The 21,045-nt window shown below is 40.1% G+C and overlaps 1 protein-coding gene across 1 annotated transcript in view; it reads right to left on the minus strand.

Annotated features, from left to right (window-relative positions):
* The window catches only part of LNX2 (ligand of numb-protein X 2), a 203,224-nt gene that overhangs the window by 160,192 nt on the left and 21,987 nt on the right, over positions 1–21,045 (minus strand). The window contains exons 2-3 of the mRNA XM_085621630.1: positions 15,223–15,725; positions 4,729–4,976 (exon numbers count right to left, since the gene is read on the minus strand). Of these exons, the coding sequence (XP_085477756.1) occupies positions 4,729–4,976; positions 15,223–15,623 (649 nt within the window). The 5' untranslated portion in view covers positions 15,624–15,725. The remainder of the gene's footprint in view (positions 1–4,728; positions 4,977–15,222; positions 15,726–21,045) is intronic.

Below are 21,045 nucleotides of genomic sequence, written 5' to 3' on the forward strand. Positions count from 1 at the left end.
TATTCCAGGTAGAAAGGGAGCAAGGCTCATGTGTGATGCAGCTAGTACTTGGTTTGCACAATTGGAAGGACTTTATGCAACAAAGACAATCAAAATGCTGTGCCAGTGACCACTGAACTATTTTTTTGGTAGAAAGGGGACACTGAAGGGGTTATTGAAAGTTAAAATCTGAGTTGACCAATATACTCATGTTATTTATTTTTTGATGGGGGTTGCCGCTGGACCCAGGGCTTGGGCCATTGATGAATAGAACCTCAATTGTATTCATCTTGGAAGAGGTAGATTTCCTGCGTGGAACAGCAAACATATTCTAATTACTTCATGATGGTTTCATGATTTCCAAATGTTCTCAATTCAGCTATGAATTTGATGGTAACACACATCTGAAACTGAATGTTGCCCATTTCAATCAGATAGTTTAGAAAACAAGTGTCAACACTGAATAACAGTTAATACAGAAGGATCTAAAGGAAGTCACTAGATGTAGTCTTTTTGTTTGGATGACAATGAAGAATAACTGGATCCACTCTACAGGGTGCCCAAGACTCACTCCATTCTCTCAATAATTTTATGGGGTACCATGTCTACACAGCAGAGAAGTTGATTACTAGAGCTGAATTGGAATCCTTGCCTGGAATGATGAGGGGGGTCTTCCTGTTATTTGCAAAAGCTGCCTATGTTCCTTTGTGGGTTAGAACCCTGATTAGCAGTTGTGAAGAAGGTTATTGTATTCCAATGCTTTATGAAAGTAAATGGTTATGTCACTTTGCAAGATTTGCCTGCAGAATTTTGTGTTTGAGATGTGTTGTTAGTTGGCTAGCTCCTTTAGCAGCCGCATAGAGTTTACTCACAATCTACTGATTATTGTCTGCTACACGTGCTGTATGATGCCCTACTAACGGGCTGCATTACAATTTCTGCAACGTTGGCAGACTGTTGAGAAAAGTTTGTTAAGCATGTTATAATAGAAACCTTGCCTGTAGGTTTTCAAGCAACCCTCATTTACCTCTATAGGTGTAAAAGAAAAATGCATGAAATGTAGGGGTAGTGATTGTATAGCAAGGTAGGCATTGTGTCAAAAGCCAATATATTTGAAGTGTTTTTGATTGGTGCAGGGAATATTATGGTTTATTGCTTTATGGAAATCTTTAAAGATGTCCTTTGATTGACAATTTACTCTTATATATGGTGTGAGCTGAGCAGTAAGTTATTTTTCCTGCGTGCCCCATGTTTGAATTTAACAATAACTCTTATCTTTGTAAGTTCTGCATCAAAAGTACTGATGTTCAAGATCTGTGCTCTATAGGTAGACAAGCTGTGAACTACATAATCTAATATAATGTTGTTTTGCTAGTCTTCTGTAAGAAAATGCCCATTTTGCCTGGTAACTCACCTCCCACTTTTTTCTAGATTTTATTTCTGGTGAAAGTGCTCTAAATGCTGGGGTGCTGCCTTCCAGTGCCCAGTGTATGTGTCCAGACCCTAGAAACATTTTGCTACTCCCTAATTTGCACAATTAACTTATAAGTCACTAGTAGGTGTTTACTGGTGGCCTGAAAGTTAAATGTCACTGATGGACTACAGCACTAATTGTGCCAACACTCAAGTGACAAGTGAAAGTGTGACTCTAGGCCTGCCACTGCAGCCTAGCATGGCAGTTTTAAAACTGCAATTTCAACCTTTTTAAATCATCCTTTTAGCAGGCCTAAATCTTCCTTTTTAAGACTTATTAGTCACCACTAAGGTACGACCTAAACGGCCTTAGGGTAAGTGCATTGTACTTAAAGTATGAATGTGTGCTTACGTTTTATATGTCCTTGTAGAGCAGGACCTCCAAAGTTGTCTTTTACTGCAGCAAGGCTGACTCCCCCTTAAAAACAGCTGGACTAAATTGCTGCACTTTATAATGAATAACTTCTGTTTGGGAATAGCTAGAACATTGGTTCAAGGACTCAACTCAAATTAATAGGCATTTAAAAATAATCTGATGGTGAAGTCAGATTTTAAATTTCTATTGTCAAAATGCCACTTTTAGAAAATGGCATTTTCCTGTGTAAAGACCCTACTAGCCTTTTCAGAGTTAATCCCCAACTGTCACTTGACAGTCTGCTTGGAGGTGTGAATGGCTCCCATGAAAGGGAACAAAAGGGCCTTGGCTGAAAGGAGGTGTGATGTTCTCCTGACAGATGGACTGCAGGATTTTCCCACCAACAGCACATGCTTCAAAGGGGCAACCCCTGTGTTGTACAGATGCAATTCACACCTAGGCCTGCCCCTGCCATTGTCCAAGCAACCAGAGCGGCACCATTCACAGTGGGGAGGAGTGGGGATCTGTTCTAGAACTAGTTTGCTGGGGAAGCTCCTAATATCTATAGCCATACCTCAGAGGTGTGCTCAGAGGTCGGATTAAGATAGATAAGATTCTGCCATAGTGGACCGTGGCAAGCATGGCACTGGGGTACTGTTTAGGACCAACCCCCCCAGGAAACGATGTCACAGTGGGTGGAGTTGCCCTGGGGAGCTTTTTCTCAATTAGACAGGGAGTTTCCCACACCCACAATCTAGTGCCAGTCATAAAAGTGGCACCCCTGTGTTCCTTCTGCAGAATATTGTTGTGCCTGTGCAAGACAGAAAAAGGATTGCATCTGCTGCTCTCCTGTGGACTTTAGAAAGAGGAATTCACATACTTTAACCTGTGGAGAGAAACCTCAAGGGCTGAACCTGCTCCTACCTGAACCCAGGACAAAAGAGTGGGTTCTAAAGGCCAGTTGGCTACCCTCCTGGCAAGCTACAGGGACACATAAAGCTGCAAGAAGTCCACCTTCCTGAAGAGACCATCCCCTAGAGTGATCCTGACTACGACCCCCTAAAGAATTGTCCCTAAGGTCCTGGGGCCCTTGCATAAGTGTAAGAGTATACACCTCCTGTCTGTCCTTAAAGCCAGGACTTGGAAACATTTTCAAAGTCTTTTGCCAAAAGAACCAGAGGCTAACACTGTACCGCTGCCAAGCAGCAGCCAGTGAAATTGCATTACCAGTTGGAGTCAACTTGATGGTTTGCCCCACTGAAAGGATCCTGACTTCCCAAACATTTTCATAGTCCAAAGCTAGAAATCTTTATATGTAGGTGAAGGTGCCAAAAGGATCCGTCTAGCAGGGAATGTTCTTTAGGTGTGAGTTTTAAATTTCTCCCACTCAAAGGTTTTCTGCCAAAAGTCGATAGTTTCACTGGGACTTTGTCCGGTGGTTATCCAGCCTTGTGGAACCCATCTCTGCCACATCCTCTTGCCTTTCCCCACTTTGTCAGAAGGAAAAACGTTATACCTGACCAAACCTGATCCCTATATTTGGCCTGCACACATCACAGTTGGCCTAAACCTTTGACTTTGATCCGGTCTAGTGCGACCAGATACCCTCGGTTGGCGCTTTGTACTTTTTGGTGCTAGAAATGTTGAAAACGTTGAAAAATCAAATCATATCTCTGGCTCTCTGAATCAGAGTTTTGTTGTTTTTGTGTCTTTTTAAAGATTAAAGTGTATACTATTTTTATATATTGGAGTGGTATTTTTTTGTTTATATTTTCAACTTTTTGACTGTTTTGGTCCTGTGAAATGCTTTACACATTTCTCCTCTATTATGTCGGTCTACTTTGTGCTACAGCTACCAAGGGTTGAGCTGAGGTTTAAATTATTGAAATCTAACTGGACCTAGTAAGGAATAGTGCCATTATTACTTGAACAGGCCTACCATCTACATCAACTAATAATCCACTTTCTCACATCAAACCATCTATAGTTTTCCTTATTGAGGAAGGTATTATTTTGATTATTTTAGTTATATTTACAAAGAGACTTCTAGCATTGCTTTACTGACTGGCCTGGACATTGTTAAATAATATTTATATATACGACTTGCTAACATCAGAAGTCTATAACATGAGGACTGGGTAAGCATGATAATCTTCTATGGGGCAGGGTCATATTAGCGTATTTGAATATTGTAGAGATACTTATGAATAGCACATCCATAGCTGGGGTTGCACCATTAGGTCAGCTATCTCACTGTTGTGCTTACTCATTAGGTTAACTGTGTGCACTGCTTTGTAAGTGGGTCTTTTATTAGGCGGCCATATCCCAAAGATTTGAATTGTTCAGAATCTGTTTCTTTTCTGTTTTTAGAGCTAGAATCCATAAATGAAAGTGACATATTAGGAAGATCTTTTGGTTAAGAATTTAAAAATACAATGCATATTGTAATAATAATTTAAACTAGAAAAGTGGCATAGTAAACTTGAATTAATTAAGCCACTGGAAGCAAAGTTCAAATAATTTAGCATTTTTTCTTTGGATCTTAGTAAAATGGCTCTTCAGAACAGACTGACACCATTTCACCTTCTCTTCTGATTTTTTTTGTAAATAATTGCATACCTTAGATTATTTCCTCGGCTACTAATCAAGTTATAATTGGGTTATCTGATGTGGTATGGGGTCTACTTAACCAATAAGGTCAACATAACAAATTTTTGAGCATGTTTGGAAACTAGACTTTTATTGGAAGTTGTACTTAGACTGAAGCTAATTTTAGAGGGGCTAAATGAGAGATGATGAAATGAAATGTATTTGTAATAAGTAACAGTGCTTCTAATTTCCAACACAAGCCATAATATTTAGTGGTTCTGCTACAAAGAAAACATCAACAAACAAACAAAAAAAAGGTAAACAGCACCTACTTTCTGTAACTGTGTTTTCCTCAAAAGCAGGGTTGTCAAAGCCTTGCTCATCTGACCACAACGTAAGAGATGCTGAGGTGATCATCTGCTCCATTGCTGTTGTTCCATTGTCGGTGTGCTCTGTGTCAGGTGATATTGTACCTGAATGATCCATCTCTTTTTGGCCTGTTTCACTTTCATTTTCTATATCCATTTTGTAATGTCTTAGTCGCTCCAGAACAACTCTTCGATGGGAAGATCCAGCACACCTGTGTAGAATCCATCACATTTCAGCAAAGCAGAAAAGCACATGCATGAATAAGTGTAGCCCACTACATGCCAAAGGACATATTTGATGACATCACTCATTAGATTTAAAGAACAAAATTGTTCAAGTTACTAATTAGCAATTCAACCCCACCCAAAACAACTAAAGACAAAAAAGGTGATGGGGGAATGAGCACACGTGGAGAATTGGGTACATAGGCCATGAGTGACATAATGGGGACACAATTTATTGTTAGGTGACTAAATTCTAACTGGCGTATTCTGTGTTTTTTTTTATTTTAGTTCGTCTCATTTCATCACCTAAATATAATGTCAATTTAACCTTTGTTTTTTCAGTGAATCTGTAGGTTTTCTTTTTTAATTAACGATTCTTAGCACCTAATGTAATTATAATGTCACTTGAACCTATATTATTTAAAAATGTATAGAAATATGAATAAATACAATATAAATCAATCTAAATGTATATATATATGCATATATATACACATTTAGATTATATATATATACATATATTATATATAGACAGATGCATATATATATATACACACACACACACCCACGCACACATGCACGCACACACACAGACACACAAAATTAGGTTGTATATGTGATATTTACAAAGTGTGGTAATAGTTCCTAAAACGAGTTTTAAACAGGAAAACAAGACATAACATGCCATTGGTTTTTAACGCACCGAATGTCCCAGTAGATTTCAGCAGGCTAGACCTTCAGGCGAAAACTGTGAGGAGGTGATCATTATCACACAACTTGTAATTCCAATCCTCTTTGCAAACATACACAGTTTGCACATGGATAAACGTTTAGCTCTGAGCATGTAATGAGGGCCTTAGTACTGATATTTTGTCCTGATGAGAAATATATTCATGTGTGTGGAGTGACAAAAAAATAGACAAGCATCACAAATACATTACAAATTGTGGTTGATAAGATCATACCAAAGTACATGACCTGGAAAGGATTGGGAATGCACATCTCATTGTTTGACAATGATTTCAAGAAAAACACTCTTCTTTGGATACTGGAAATAAAAGTGGCCAGTGCAAATGAATGCATTAGTGTATTGTGTAACAAATTAAACCTTAAAAAAAGTGAGACCAGAAATATCTTTAAATTGGGAGAACAATTCCAAATTATCATATGTTGCATGTTTTACACTTAACATTAATACTAGTAATTGCATTTTATTTCAAATACACAACGGGGTTACCCTATGACAGAATTTATTTATCAGCACGTGCTAAACGATATGACAAATGTAAAATTGATAATGAAGTTGTTAAGCCTCTATGATGGTTTCATTTATTAATTCATACCGTCCCTGACTTCTCAGTTTTTAGCATTTTTTCCACTGCATTGTTCTTGGTTACTATATTTTTTCCTTGTGCTAGTTTATAATTGTTGTACATCCTCACCTGACCTCTATCCCTTTCTTTGAATTTTTTTCTGAATATTTCAAGACATTGGTTGTCCTTGAATTCTTGCAATTCAAATATCTCATACTGAACTTTTACATGATTTCATGTTCCATATATGTGGTTGTACTATTTATTGACGCCTATTATTGTTCTGTTTAATACTATGGTTCTCTCATGCAAAACAAAATAAAATTCAATATAATAAGTAAGCCACACTTCTCAGCGTACATCATCTGAACCACAATAAAGATGACAAAATGTGCGTTTAATGACTAGGCATAAGGTGATGAAACCCATGAATTGCGGTACATGAGAGATGATGAAATGAAATGTATTTGTAATAAGTAACAGTGCTTCTAATTTCTAATTTCTAATTGCGGTACATGGAAAGGCTATAAAATTATACATATGCAAATAAGTATTCAAAAACAATATAGTAAAATGAAAGGCTAAAAATCATACATATGCAAATAAGCATTCAAAAACAATCTCCCAGATATTTGCAAGGAGGAATGATGGACATGAGGTGGAACTGAGGTTACAGCCCTCCTAAAGGAGAAGTTTGCCAGAGGTGCGATAACTAGTCAAACAAGTTAACATTACCAGACCATGCAAGCAATTAAGGAAAAAACACAGACTCAAATACCTGAGATCATGATACACTGTTCATGGAACTGAGAGGCTCTCTGTTCAAATTTTAATTCATGATGAAATTGTTCAGTTCATACAATCAATCAGCTGAGAACTTACAAGCTGATCAGTGTCCAAATGTTCATGCAGTGAAGTGCACATGTATCTGGGTTAAAGTCATCCATGATTCCCACATTGGTTAGTTCCAGCATAAGGAGAGCCAGAACTACATTTTAAACCCTGTTAATCCATTCTTGCACATTAGCTTACGAAGTCTATATTTCTTTCAATGGGGTGCCAAGGGACCTAAATTTGCTATGATCAGTAAAAAGCTAAAGACCTGGCTTTTCAAGTAATTACACTAGGCCCTAAGTATGCCTAGACTCACATCTGCTCAGTGCCAGGATTCCCTCCCATGCAAGTGCGCTCTACAAATCCAGGCAATATAACTAGTCTTTGCACTTTGAACTTGCAACCTGAAAAGTGCTCATAGTTGTCTTAACATTCCTGTTGTGTCAGTTAAACATCTAGTGCTGGAACTTTATATTTGAAAATCATGTGTGAAGGCATTTGCTCTCTGAGATGTTGGACTTGACTGTTAGGACTTTGTGCAGCAAAGATGCCAGTGGTTCAATAACAGATTGAAGAACAGAGTGATAAAGATCACCATTGCTTTGTGCCATGTCTAAAGAAGAAAGGAACATTTCTATTAATAATGATACTGGTTGTGGCGTCTTGATATAGTGCTTTGGCGGTTCTTAGTTACAGATCTGGAAACAAGAACTTTGTCCTTACATCACATTTGTCAGATATAGTGAGCATACCCAATCAAAAGCTTTCTCTTCAGATACCCAGATTGTATACCCAGATTGCAATCAGTAAAGAAGTGTTGATAGCCGAATGGTCAACAAAGAATACAGGTTCCGAGATCTTCCTTTTCATATTTTCACCTTGAATAAATCCTTGTTCATCCTCGTGTATAATTTAATTGAGATAATCCTGCATGCAATTTGCTAAGTGTGTAGATTCTTTCTCACAATTCAACCAAGATATTTGACAAAATGAGGTGCAACACGAGGGGTTCGTCCCTGTTTTGCAAAATACAACAACCATGGCATCTAACCAGAATTTTGGAGCCAACCCAATTGGAAAAACGTTTGACAGAGCTGAAATAGGGTTAAAATGTTTAACCTAAAAAATCTTCCAAATTTTGGCAGGAAACGTATATTGCTATGTCATGCTTAAAGTATTGATAATAGTAGATATCTCAGAATTAGCTATGGGAATCATAATTTTCAAGATACTGGATGGGTTAGGTAATGGTCTTGACATTTTAGAAATTAAGAAACAAAGGTTCTTTCTAGTTGTATATCATAGTCCTCATTTTCCTCATATTAGGTTGTATAACAATTTTCTAAAATCTCTTGCAGCTAGTTTGGGGTGTTGTACATTATACTCATATGATATATCTGAGTGATTCTATTTGTGGCTTACTTTACCTTTGTTTTCCTTTCCAACATTTTTCAGTTTTTTCATTAAGCTAATAACTCTGTGCTGTTTCAGTATTGTTTCTCCAATTTTATTTCTGATATTGCGTTCTCATAAGTCCTGCAAGTAAACGTTGACTTGTATTTTTTCTGGCTAAATCTTTGACTGCTCAGAGTCTTTCTCATTTTCCATTAGCGCCTGTAAAATCAAGATTTGTTTTTATTTATTCCTTTATAAACACTGGAACTTATTTTCTTTTTGTAGCAGAGTACTCAGTGACAGTTTCTCCTAAGTAACCTTTAAATGTGTGAGACACATTCTGTTGAGGTTCTAATGTACGAGACAAATTCTAAGTCTGGAAGTAAAGAGTGTTTAAACCACCATGCTCTATTTGTTTTTGAAAAAGCAATCCCCGAAATTCAAAGTGTTAGCATTGAGGGGTCAGATGAAGTATTGGGTGCAATGTCTACTTTCACAACATTATCCTTTAAGTATTTAGATATTTTATAAAAAAATCTATTTAAGATAACAAACTGTACTACGTAGAATGGAACATGTAGCCATGTTCAGGTGGATTTTTGTTTCTGTTAATGTCAATAGCTCCAAATTAGTGGTTATCTTTTGAAGGCTAATCGTTAACTTTTTGTAAGATTTTTTAGATGTTTGATTTATATCTTAATGGTATTCCAGTCACCACCAATATATATAGGGGTCTCATAGATTCCCTCTTTATTTCCAGTCATACAAAGGTAGATGAATCTTTTTCACCAGAGCAATACAGAAGGGCCACCGTAATAATCTGATTGACAGCTTTAAGAGTTGCTGCAGACCATCAGCCCCTTGGATAGCCTTTTGGAATATCTTATTTTATCTTATTTGTAGTCTTATCTTGACCAGATGTTGCGATTAAATCAGCCCAGCACTTATTGAAATGTAGAATTTTTCTAACAGGAATCTGTGTTTCTCACAGTATTACTATCTTTGTACCAACATTTGAGAAAAGTTAGTAAATAGATTCCTGTTTCTTTTTATTTAACAGTATTTTGCTCACAGTGCATGAAATTACAAGTAATTATTTTCTAGTATTCATAAAAACGAAATAGTGCTAATATGTGTTTTTTAAAATATATTTTAGTATATATTTTTTCATATGGGGACTCCTCTATTTTTCCTCTAATTTTTAACCTTTTCAGACCCTCTAAAATGAAAATTCCCACACGCTTTTTAAAGCTGTTACTGTCTTAACCCTCCTGAATGGATCTTTCATGATGCAATGGTCCCATTATCCAATCCCAGAAAAGATGTTGAGAAGATCACTTGGCAGTTGTATACTTCAAGTACAGTTCACGTTCTTGATTTTAAATTCTGCTACTTTTATTTGTGATTGTCATCTGCACTAGTAAAAATTAAATTTGAATGATCATTGACCATTACTTTGAGGTCTGATGGGTGTTCAAAGTTCAAATCATAACAAATAGCTATGAAATTGGTAATATATTGTAAAGAATGCCTTATTTTCGGTCAATTCATTTGGAGATATAAAGCAGATTAAGATGGAATTATTTTTATAGTTAATAGTTTTACAAAGGCTGATCAATATTTTCTCTACAATTGTGTATGTAAAACTATTCATCAGGATCTTGGGGGTTTGCATGAATCTTTGATTGTTTTGCAAAAATACCCTCCTTGTATGTGCTGTATCTCTTTCTCTATGTCACCGTATGGGTGTATGTCTTGAATTCTGCCTTTTAATATTTGTATAACATAGGTTTTTAAGTTTGCATGTAGTTGTGTTTATTGTGGAACACCAACAGGTTTAACATCATTGCCTCTAGAAAAAATGTCCAGTCCCTCAACGATGAATTTCAGTATCTTGTTTTTTTGCATCAACTGATTCTCTATTTTGTGTGATATTCATTAATTGCAGGACCTTAATCTCACTTATGTGACTTATCTCTGCTAGCTGAGTATTTACTGATTTCTAGGAACTTCTGCCCAACTTGTTTCCTGTTCTATTCTAGACTGTTTAGTATTTGAAGTTCGCAGAATTTGAGCTGATGAGGAACTCACCTATCTTATCTCTGGCACCTCTTGTGATTGCTGAGCTTATTTTATTGTATGTTGCTTTTCTCCTTTGTAAATATTTTTAATTATCTCTATTCCTTAATGAGTTTCTATCTCAGTCTTCAGAATTTCAAGACAAACTTGTTAGATTGTGACAAACACATAAGTTCCATCTGCAAGTTTTGGGAGTATTTCCTCTGCCTCTTTTGTGCCTTTTGCATCTAGTGCCTTTTTTACTGCAGCAGCAGCCTCCATTGTATGGAGTAGCTTACTTTGGGCCTTGGGACAAACCCTTTCCCCCACTGTCAATATCCATAACATTTTTACTAGGCTTATTAAGACTGGTTGCTTCTTTTTTATCACTTTTGCTGTTCTGCTGCATATCTTTTGTTGAGTCTATATACTTTTACATCATCAAAATGTTTATGTATTGTACTGCAAAATCAGTGGTTGAGTGGAGGTTGTTTGCCATCTTTTCTCGTGGCCTCTCCTTTTCTCAATAAAACGTTTGTTGGAAAATGGCCTTCTCGGAACGGTCACCCCAAACGTTTTGCCTTCCTCCTCCTCTTTTTCTGACCTTCTTTTTGTTGGCTTTAGGACTCGGAGCACTTTACCACTGCTGACAAGAGGTAAAGTGCATGTGCTTTTCCCCTGAACATGGTGACATTAGTGTATACCCAATTGACATATTTAGTTTACGTGTAAGCCCCTTGTAAAGTGATATACCATATGCCCAGGGACTATGACCTAAATGCTACTAGTGGTCCTGCAGCACCGATTGTGCCACCCACACAAGTAGCCTTTCAAACCTGTCTCAGGCTTGCCATTGAAAGGCTAGTGTGTACAGTTTACTGCCACTTTGTGTTAGTATTTAAAACCACTTGCCAAGCTTTAAACTCCCCTTTTTATTACATATAAGCCGCCCCTAAAGCAGGCCTCAGGGAGTCATAAGGGGAGAATGCATTGTAAGTAAAATTTAGGGCATGTATCTATAAGTTTAACATATTCTGTAGTGACAAACAGCTAAATTCCTTTTCCACCACTGTGAGGCCTACTCCTCTCATAGGTTAACATTGAAAATTCTTTAATGCACTTTTAAGCTGTAATTCCTGATTAGAAAGGAGTAGCTGAGTCATGTTTTATTTGTTTGGAATGGTAATGATAAATCCTTTTTAGTGGTAAAGTTGGATTTAACATTACTGTTTTAGAAATGCCACTTCAGAGTGAACATTTCTCTGCTGTTACTGCATTGTGGTCCTGCAGCCGGTCTTCAATACATGTCAGGTGTGGGTGATAGCTACACTGTGTGCATTCCCTCTATACAGTCATATACACAGGAATGGTAGGTGTGACAGAGAACTCATCTGCATTCTGATAGCTCTTCCTGGGCAGGAAGAAAGGAGGGAGCTGACACTTACACCTGAATAGGCAGTGTCCTGTTTCCCGCAGAAAGGGCTGATTACCCACTATTGATAGTCTTGAGCCAGGGCTGGGAAAAAAGGGCCTATGTGCGCTTCAAAGACCCTTCTTGGAAGTCACCCACTCTTCAAAGGCACAGCAGAGTACAAGTAATGGGGCTCTGATCCTACCAAGAAAGTACACTACTGGACCTGTGAAGAACTATGATAGGAGTAAAGACTGATGTGCTACAAGGATTGACACTCTGCTTGACTGCTGCTCTGGAAAAACTGCTTTTATGCTTTGCTGTTCTGCCCTGCTGCCTCCTGATCTCTGCCCTGATGAGGACAAGGACTAGGCCCATCTCACTTGAAACCAGAGTGCCTCTAAGGGCTTACTGGCTTGCCACCTGTTCTGAAGTCTCAGGCCCATCAAAGACTTCCTTCAACCCGGCACCAGCCCCTGGACTCTGCCATCTGTGAGTCCTGCCCTGCCAGCTGGTGTCAATCCAGTCCTGGGCCCCTGAAAGGTGACTTCTGCTGTACAGAACCATCAAAATCGATGCAGTGACGTTTTGCACTGATCGGAACCTACGCATTGCCCTACGACGCCGCCACGGAGCTGATAAACAGCATTGTTTCAAAGGATTATGGGGTTCGAGGATGATGGAAAGCACAGCTTGATGTCAACGCAGTGCCTGCATCATAAACGGGTTCATCAACGAAGCCTTCATCGCCTGCGTGCTTTGGAACAAACACATTGAGTCTTCAACGTTGACCCTTGCTCCATCCAAGGTACTTTTTCAGCAGGACCTGCATGAGTCCTGTAGCCGGCCAGCCTTCCATCGCGATCAGCCTCAACTTTGGCATTACACCAGTCCAGCGCGACCACAAGTAACCCCTAAGCTCTATTTGCTTCTAAGTGCTACTTATTAATAATTTATAACTCCAGTTTTTTGCCATTTTGGTCTTGTTTGCTCATACAAATACTATGCTTCTAAACCTGTGTGGAATATTTTTGTGGTGTTTTCTTTGTGTTACTCTGTGTGTGTGTTGCACAAATACTTTACACATTGCCGCTTTCGTTACGCTTGACTGCTTTGTGCCAAGCTACCAGAGGGTGAGCACAGGTTGTCTTTTAGTGTGTATCTAGCTTACCCTGACTAGAGTGGTGGTTCCTGCTTGGAAAGGGTGCATACATCTGCCAACCCCTGTTCAAACAATGTTATTCAGTTCAGTTAGGTTTTTCTGAATTTCTTAGTAGTTCATGGTTCACTATAATCTCAGCATTACTCATGATGAACTGAGTGTATGGTATGGTACATTGAAAGGTTATGAATCTGTGGTGTGTACCAGGAAAATCACACCACTTACCACAGGGACCTATGTTCATGGGGCAGGGCACTGGGTTTTTCATACTTATGGCCACTTGTATCAATATTGGCAATAGGGATTACCTAATTGCAATTTTCTGCAAATAGAAGTTAGGTAATCACTATTCCTAATGTATGAAACTCCATGAGTTTCATTTAGCGATTCCGAGTGGGTCGCAAATCGACCTACCGCATAAATATTAATGAGGTAGGTCGCAATTTGGGACCCACTGGGTGTTGCAAAAATCACTGGGATGGTGACCTGCTGGTGTCAGCAGACCACCATGTCCGTGATTGCTTTTAAATAAAGCAATACATTTTTTTTAAATGCAGCCCGTTTTCCTCAAAGGAAAACGGGTTGTGTTTAAAAAAGAAAAATTCAAGGTTTTCTTTTTATTTTTTAATAGCAGCCAGTGGTCCATGGGAATACTGCCTGCTCTGAAAGAAAATTTTCGCTGCCATTCCCAAAGGTTAAGGGGTCCATTGGGGATCCCTTCCCATTTGCGAATGGATTACCGCATACTTGAAATAGGTGGTAAAATATGAATGTTTTGAGACCACATTTTGGTCACAAAACATTCCTACATACTGCTGCAATTTGGTATAAGGAAGGGACGCCCTGAACATGCCCCTTTCTAGTACCGAATCAGTATGTATTCGCAATTCAAAATTGCGATTCGGTAACAGGGAATTCATGCATACCAAAATGCATTTTACCGTTCACAAACGGCCTGATTCTGCTAATCGAGCCGTTTGTGACCGGCAAAAAGCATGATACATGTGGCCCTTAGAGAGCTAGCTTTCCTAGCTCAAGGCATTCAAAGGTTTCAGCTAAACGTACAGAAAAGCACATGAAGAAGCAATCAAACTGGAAAATTTGGAGAAGTAACGACAATGTAGAGTTGATTTCCCATTGTGAGACTAAAAAAGTTCATTTTATCTCAAATGTAAATAGATGTGAGATCAAATTTAACAACTGTGATTTTTAAAATAAAAAAGCATGTTTTGCTCAAAAAGGAGACTTCATGCTTCACATTTTCTGGATTATATTTCTCCCTTCCTCTTGTTCTCCATTGTGGGACATTTCTTACTGTTTTTCTTTTTGCCCAGAGAATTGTGTGGGGAGGGACTAGAGGTATGCTAAAGTATCCTGACACCCTTTTGTATAAGTCTCTACTCTAATTGACCCACATCGTTTCTAGATTGGGGTGATCCAAAAATGTTTTTTAGAGACACTCATTGGTGTCATGCTTCATTATCGGTTCTCACCCTGGTCTAAATAAACCAGAGTGGCTCAATCGTATTCTAGGGCGCACTTTGGATATTTTTCCAGATGGAGTCCTTTCTGTCTAAATAAAATACCTAAAGGAAATCTCAGATTCCCTTTATTTTTGGGCGCCTTTGGTAGGGTTAAAATGTCACTACTTGGGTTTATGACGGGGGGTTACTGCCATTGCCCTCTATGTCTTTGTTGATATGTTTCAGCCCTTTCTAATGGCCTCTATGATAGGATGTGTGAGAGTCCCTGAGAAGCCTTCATAGATATCTCCATCTAGAAAGGGTTTGGGTCAGTCAGAGTAGAGACTCGGTCGAAAGTGTGGTAAGATAATTTAGTGAAATGATATTTCATACTTTATCACACCGGGTTCTTCATAAATATGTACTTAAGCATGCAATTTGATGATTAGGGAAAATAAGAAGATGTGTAAAAAACAAAGTAAAAAAGTCAACAACTATATCAAAACAGTGTCATGTCTTGAAGGCTCTGTGTAGCATACATGCAGAAACCCCAGGAGATACACTGGAAAATCTTCATTCTAGTTCATGAACGCATACCTGTTTTTAAGATGTGATTCCAAGTCACATCGCTGCATGGTCTCCTGGCATATTGAGGAAAAGGGGCACACAACTACCAGCTTATCTAACAGTTTATTAACAAGAATGCTGGACTTCTTGCAGAATTTGAAATTCAGCCTTTTACGATCCAGTGGACAAAAATCTTTTTGCAGCAGAAAGTTTCTTAGGCACTTGTAGCAAAACGTATGTCCGCAAGGCGTGTCCATTGGCTGCAACAAAGGCTGTAGGCAAACATGGCAGACCAAATCATCATCCACATCTTCTTGGTAATTGTAGAGGTGGTTCTCCTTTGTCCAATGTTGCTGACCACATTCAAAGCAAAGGGGGTTCAGAGTCGTGTCCTCCTCCACTGAAACTACTTCTTCTTGAGGTGTACCCATTGTAACACATGTAGTAAAAAAATCACTTTCTTTAATTAGCTTCCAGTGGTTGATGTTCCAGTTCAGCGTACAGTTTCAAAGCAATTCAAAATGTATGCACCCCTGTGTACAAAACAAAAAAAAATAATAATCATTAACATAATGGACCTTATGAAAAGCAGTAAGTCAGTGAGATCCTACTATGACCATTTTCAACACAACTGGACATTTTTCACCCGTTTCATCATTATCAGACTACCAATGCTCAGGCAGGCAACACCTAAACCTTACCCTTATAAGTGAGAAAGCAAAACCCTGAAATCAGCTGAGACTAAAACTTTAATAGACGTTTTGTGTTACTATAGCACTGAAGTCTATTTGCCTCTCACAACCCAAAAAGCTTCAGCAATGAGTGGAATTCACTTATAATCCTGTCATGTGGATCTTATATCTGAGGGACTCCTAAGTCTTTAACTTATAATCTCATAACCCTTGACCTCTAAGCTTTCACCCAGTACCTTTTACATCTAGTATTTAGGAGCTAGGATGTAATAATTTGCATGTCATGCACACTACCTAGTTTTACTCAAGATAATTGTTCTTGTGACATGTGAGTAAATTATGACATGATTTTCTGCATGTGTTCTCCACCAAGAAGTCTGTTGTGCACATCACTTGTTGCCCTCCCCTTGTATGTCTGTATTTGCTCTTGAATTATAATCCTGTGTTCCACTGCACATTGGTTCTAACCATTGCCTTGCGCATGTGTTATGTACACAATGGGGCATATTTTCAACAAAATGTCGCAGCGCAGACATTTCCAAAATGCAGGGATGCACCATATTTACTACAATGTGGCCCAGCCCAGTGTTTTCCCTAGCATTGGCGCTAAAATTAGCTGCCTAGCGCCAATAGTACAAGGGTACCTGCATTGCACAGAATTATTGATTATGTGCAGGAAGGTGTCCCTTCCTGCACATAAATAATCCATAATGGCTATTTGTTACTTCTATGTGTGCTGTATTCTGCAGCACACATAGAAGTTAGAAATTGTCATTATTTAATGATTGTTTATGTGCAGGAAGGGACACCTTCCTACACATAAATAATCATTAATGGTGTTTTGCTCTTCCTATGTGTGCTGCATTCTGCAGCACACATAGAAAAAGCAAAAACGAGGAGAAATAAAAGCATTTCTCCTTGTTTTGCCATTCTATCACCGGCTCTCAGATTTACAGATCTTTGTAAATCTGGGGCAGAGTCAAAAAGCAACGGGTGTTGCAGTGTAACATCCACAGCAACTCCCATTGCAAGCCCCTTTCATGCAGATACCCGCGTGAATGGATACCATATTTACAAAGTGGTGTTAACCTCTTCAGTGCCCCGCCCTTTCCACACCCTGTGCCGGGCGTTTCATTAGCGGGCGGGGTTCATGACGAGATAGTCTCGTCATGGGCACAGCGCAACCGCGCTCCATGACGAGACTATCTCGTCATGGGCACTGAAGGGGTTAAGCCATAAAAGTGGCTTAACGCCACTTTGTAAATATGGAGCAGGGCATTGCGCCACAGAAAGGTCATTAAAAGTGACATTCCTGTGGCGCAATGCACTTGTAAATATGCCTCAATGTCTATTTACAATTCCACTTCTCTAGGCAATGAACATGTCTTCTTTCTTGTGTTTTTCATCATCAGAATATTGTAAACAACCGTGTCTTGGCTAGCAAATACAGCCATTGGTCTTCATGTTTGCACTGTTCCCAGATTCAAGAGATCAAACAGAGGTGGACGGTCTCTCAACTTTCTGGGTCCTCACCTCTAGAACAATCTTCCTCTCTGTCTCAGAACTATTCATTCTTACCTGGATTTCTACACTGGTTTATAGATCACCTTTCACACTTTCAGTTGAAGGTTCTTTGCGCCAAAACAGCTGTTTAGTGAACATGCGCTAAATAATTTAGGGGCATATTAACAACGGCCAGCGATAATTAACGCTGGCCGTGCTTAGCGATAACTTTTTTATCGCAAGCTATCTCTGGAATGTATCGCCCTGGTAGCGCGTTATTAACAACGCGTTTCTCCAGGGCGATAAGAATTCCAGAGATAGCGAGGTTATTTTTTCAGGGAACATCGCTGGTTTTCCAGAGATGTTCCCTGCAAAACGGCGATAACCTTGCTGATACGACCCTGTGGTCGTATCAGCATAATCCACCCCCTATGTAAAGCGTAAGTAAGTCTGGATTTTAGCAGACGTTAGTTTTTGGCGAAAAGGGCAGTTTTCGCCAAAATCTAACGTGTGCTAAAATAATGTGGGCTGCCTTGTAAATATCTCGATGTCAACATCAGCGATATTTGCAAGGTAGTCCATCCGAGGAATGCCCAGTGACGCCCACTTTGCATCTCATTAGAGATGCAAAGGGAGGCGTTGGGAAAAAGGGTGCTAACATGCAATTATGCATGTTAAAACCCTCTTGTAAATAGGGCGATATTTTTATCTCCGCTTTTTTGGCTTTTTAAGCCAAAAAAATTGAGATAAAGCCCTTGTAAATATGCCCCTTAGAATCAAATCAAGTTTTGTTCCGAAGGACTACCATGCTGAGAAGGTAACCACCTTGGACTTCTGCAGGACTGAGATGCGAGCCTGTAACAAGGTGCAAGAGGAGGTTCCACATTTCATTCGACAGGTAATGAAAATATTATTTAGCATATACGTTTGGGGTTTTTGTAAAATTCAGATTTTTCTCATTTGCATGTGCTAATGCCCTAGTAAACATCATTGTAGTTCTGAAACATATATTTTAGGCAACAACAGCATATAATAAACAACTGTAACTGCTATAAATCTTTAGTGAGGGAACTGATTTTCATTAGCAGTTGAGGAAGTGAAAACAATGCCTACTAAGTATCTCTTGTGAGTTTGGTTTCTTCTCTATATACTCCAGTCTATCAAACGTGGCTGATAGGTGGGATAACGAGACACCTGTGCGCTCCTCCAACTCCGGAGTGACCATGGCCTAGGGAGATCTTGCAGGTGTGTCCCCAAAGATATTGAGGTACCAGTTATCATATCCACAGCAACGCTACCGCCCTTCTTTGAGCCGTAGATCTAGTCCTTGAAATGCTGTTTTCTTCATAATCATATTACAACATTTAAAGAACCAGCAGTTTGTATTTTTTTTTAAGGACGTGCAGGTGTATGAGCATAATATAATAACAAAAATATAGTATCAAACCGCTTGACACGGCCGTGACACAAGCCAGCTCATATGCCCAAATTCTCCGTCACCAGTTCCTTTCTCCGACATGTCCAAAATATTCCACAACCTTTTCTTGTGATTACTTTTCATTCAAACCCAGAAACTGTGAAGAGGTAAGTCTCTACTGCAGTGTCTCTTAGCCTCTGGTCCTAGAGACCCTGGGGGTTCAAGGCACCTATTCACATGATTCCTAACCATTACTTTCTACACGAAACATAAGCATTTTGAGCTACAAGGATAATAGTTTCATCTTGTAACACTAATACTTACTTTTTTTTTTTTGATTTTCAAAAACCTTTATTGACAACATTGCAGAGATATACTTGCATCGAATCAGAGCACCGTATACAATAGTACATTTGCTGTTAAATCAAAAAGCCAGTAAAACAGATCAGCATGAGGCAGCAACTTTTACAGACACCACGAGGGCGCATTAGGGCGACAAACCACTGCAGTGGAGGATCATATAGACTGCGGGAAAAAAGGAGCAGTCCTGACCGGAGGGGAGTAAGGACAAGGAAAGGGATAGCTACTGACCGTCACCGGCGGCCGCCGTGGTCGAAATGCCGGCAGGGGCAGACTGGCTCTGGGGTGCACGAGTATGGAGGTATGTAACTAGGGGGCCCCAAAAATCAAGCGGGCGAGATCTGGCGGGCATGAGTTCCCAGAATTCAGATAGTAGGGTCTGGCAGCGTGATGCATCCTCAAGCCATTGGGAGAACTTGGGCGCAGGTCTACAGCCCCAGCACTTGGACACCCTACGTCGCGCGAGGAAAAGCAGCATGGCAATCAAGCGGCTGGAAGTGACTGGGCAATATTTAACAAAGCCTAGGAGGCATAGCGGGGGATCAGGCTGAACAGGAGCAGAGGTGATGTCGGATATTGCAGAACAAACCTCCCGCCAGTAGTCGGAGACCTTTGGACACAACCAAGCAAGATGGGAGAGTCCGCGGCAGGAGCAGAACAGCACAGGCATCTGTCACTGGGAAAGAGTTCTAATTTGTGAAGCTGAACAGGGGTGCGATAGAGCCTGTGCAAATATTTTAAATGTATGAGGCGCAGGCCATAGTTTGGAGATAATCGCTTCGTTTGGTTGCAACAGCAAAGCCAATCAGCCTGGGATATTTCCATACCGAGGTCCTCGCCCCAAGCCAAACGAGCGCGGTCGGTGGAGACAGAGGTGGCTGCCAACGTGAGGGCATAGAGTTTAGTAACCAGCCTCCGAGGAGTGGGAGACGAATCTAAGAAATCGAGAGTGGACATCGAAGGAGGGGGCTGGGGGAACATTTGGTATGCAGCTCCCTACAGATGGCCCGCAACTGATAAAAAAGTAGAGTGTCCATTGGACCAGATTCGGCAGCAGGAGAATAGAACGTGTCACCCGGGTAGAGGTCCGCTAAAGTTGTCAGGCCTAGGTGAGCGGCGTGCTTAGCCATACCGGAGGGCTGAAGAGGAGGGAAGGCAGGGTGCTGAACAATCGGCATCTTATTTGCCGATAACAACGGAGCATCGGACAGACAGTGTAGGCCATCCCAGGCCCAGCGCAGGGTCTAAACAGTGTCAACTTCAGTGCGTGGGCTTTTGGCAGGGGCAAACAGGGCGGTAGCGAGCAGCCACGGGGCCGCAAGATCAGCTCCTACCGCCACGTGTGGCTGGAAAGGAGTGGGGTGGATCCAAAAATGCAAAAAACTGGCCTGAGTACATAATGCCTATAGCTGAAAGTTAGGAACACCCAGGCCACCGCACGACATCGGAAGGGTGAGAATGTCATACGCTATCCTTGGTTGCCTACCAGCCCAAACAAGAGAGTTAATCAGCAAGCGGATCCTACGAAAAAAGTGGACCGTGAGAAGGATAGGGATGTTCAGGAAGAGATACAGGAATTTTGGGAGTACCACCATCTTGGCAATGGCAATACGACCAGCTAGCGAGAGAGGAAGCCGATTCCAGTGGGGTATCTTGGACTCAAGACAGTCAACTGCACGACCAAAGTTAGCCCTCCATAGTTCGTCCACATCCCTGCTAAGCCAGATACCCAAATAGCGAGTAGGACCAGACGCCCAGACGAATGGGTAATCCAGGGCAAAGGGAGCAGTGGCGTCCGTGAGAGGGAAAAGAACGGACTTACTCCAGTTCACTTGGATACCAGAGTATCCACCACACTGTATGATCTCATGAACTAAGGGG

This window comes from Triturus cristatus, chromosome 8 (assembly GCF_964204655.1).
Source record: "Triturus cristatus chromosome 8, aTriCri1.1, whole genome shotgun sequence".
Lineage (NCBI taxonomy): Eukaryota > Metazoa > Chordata > Amphibia > Caudata > Salamandridae > Triturus > Triturus cristatus.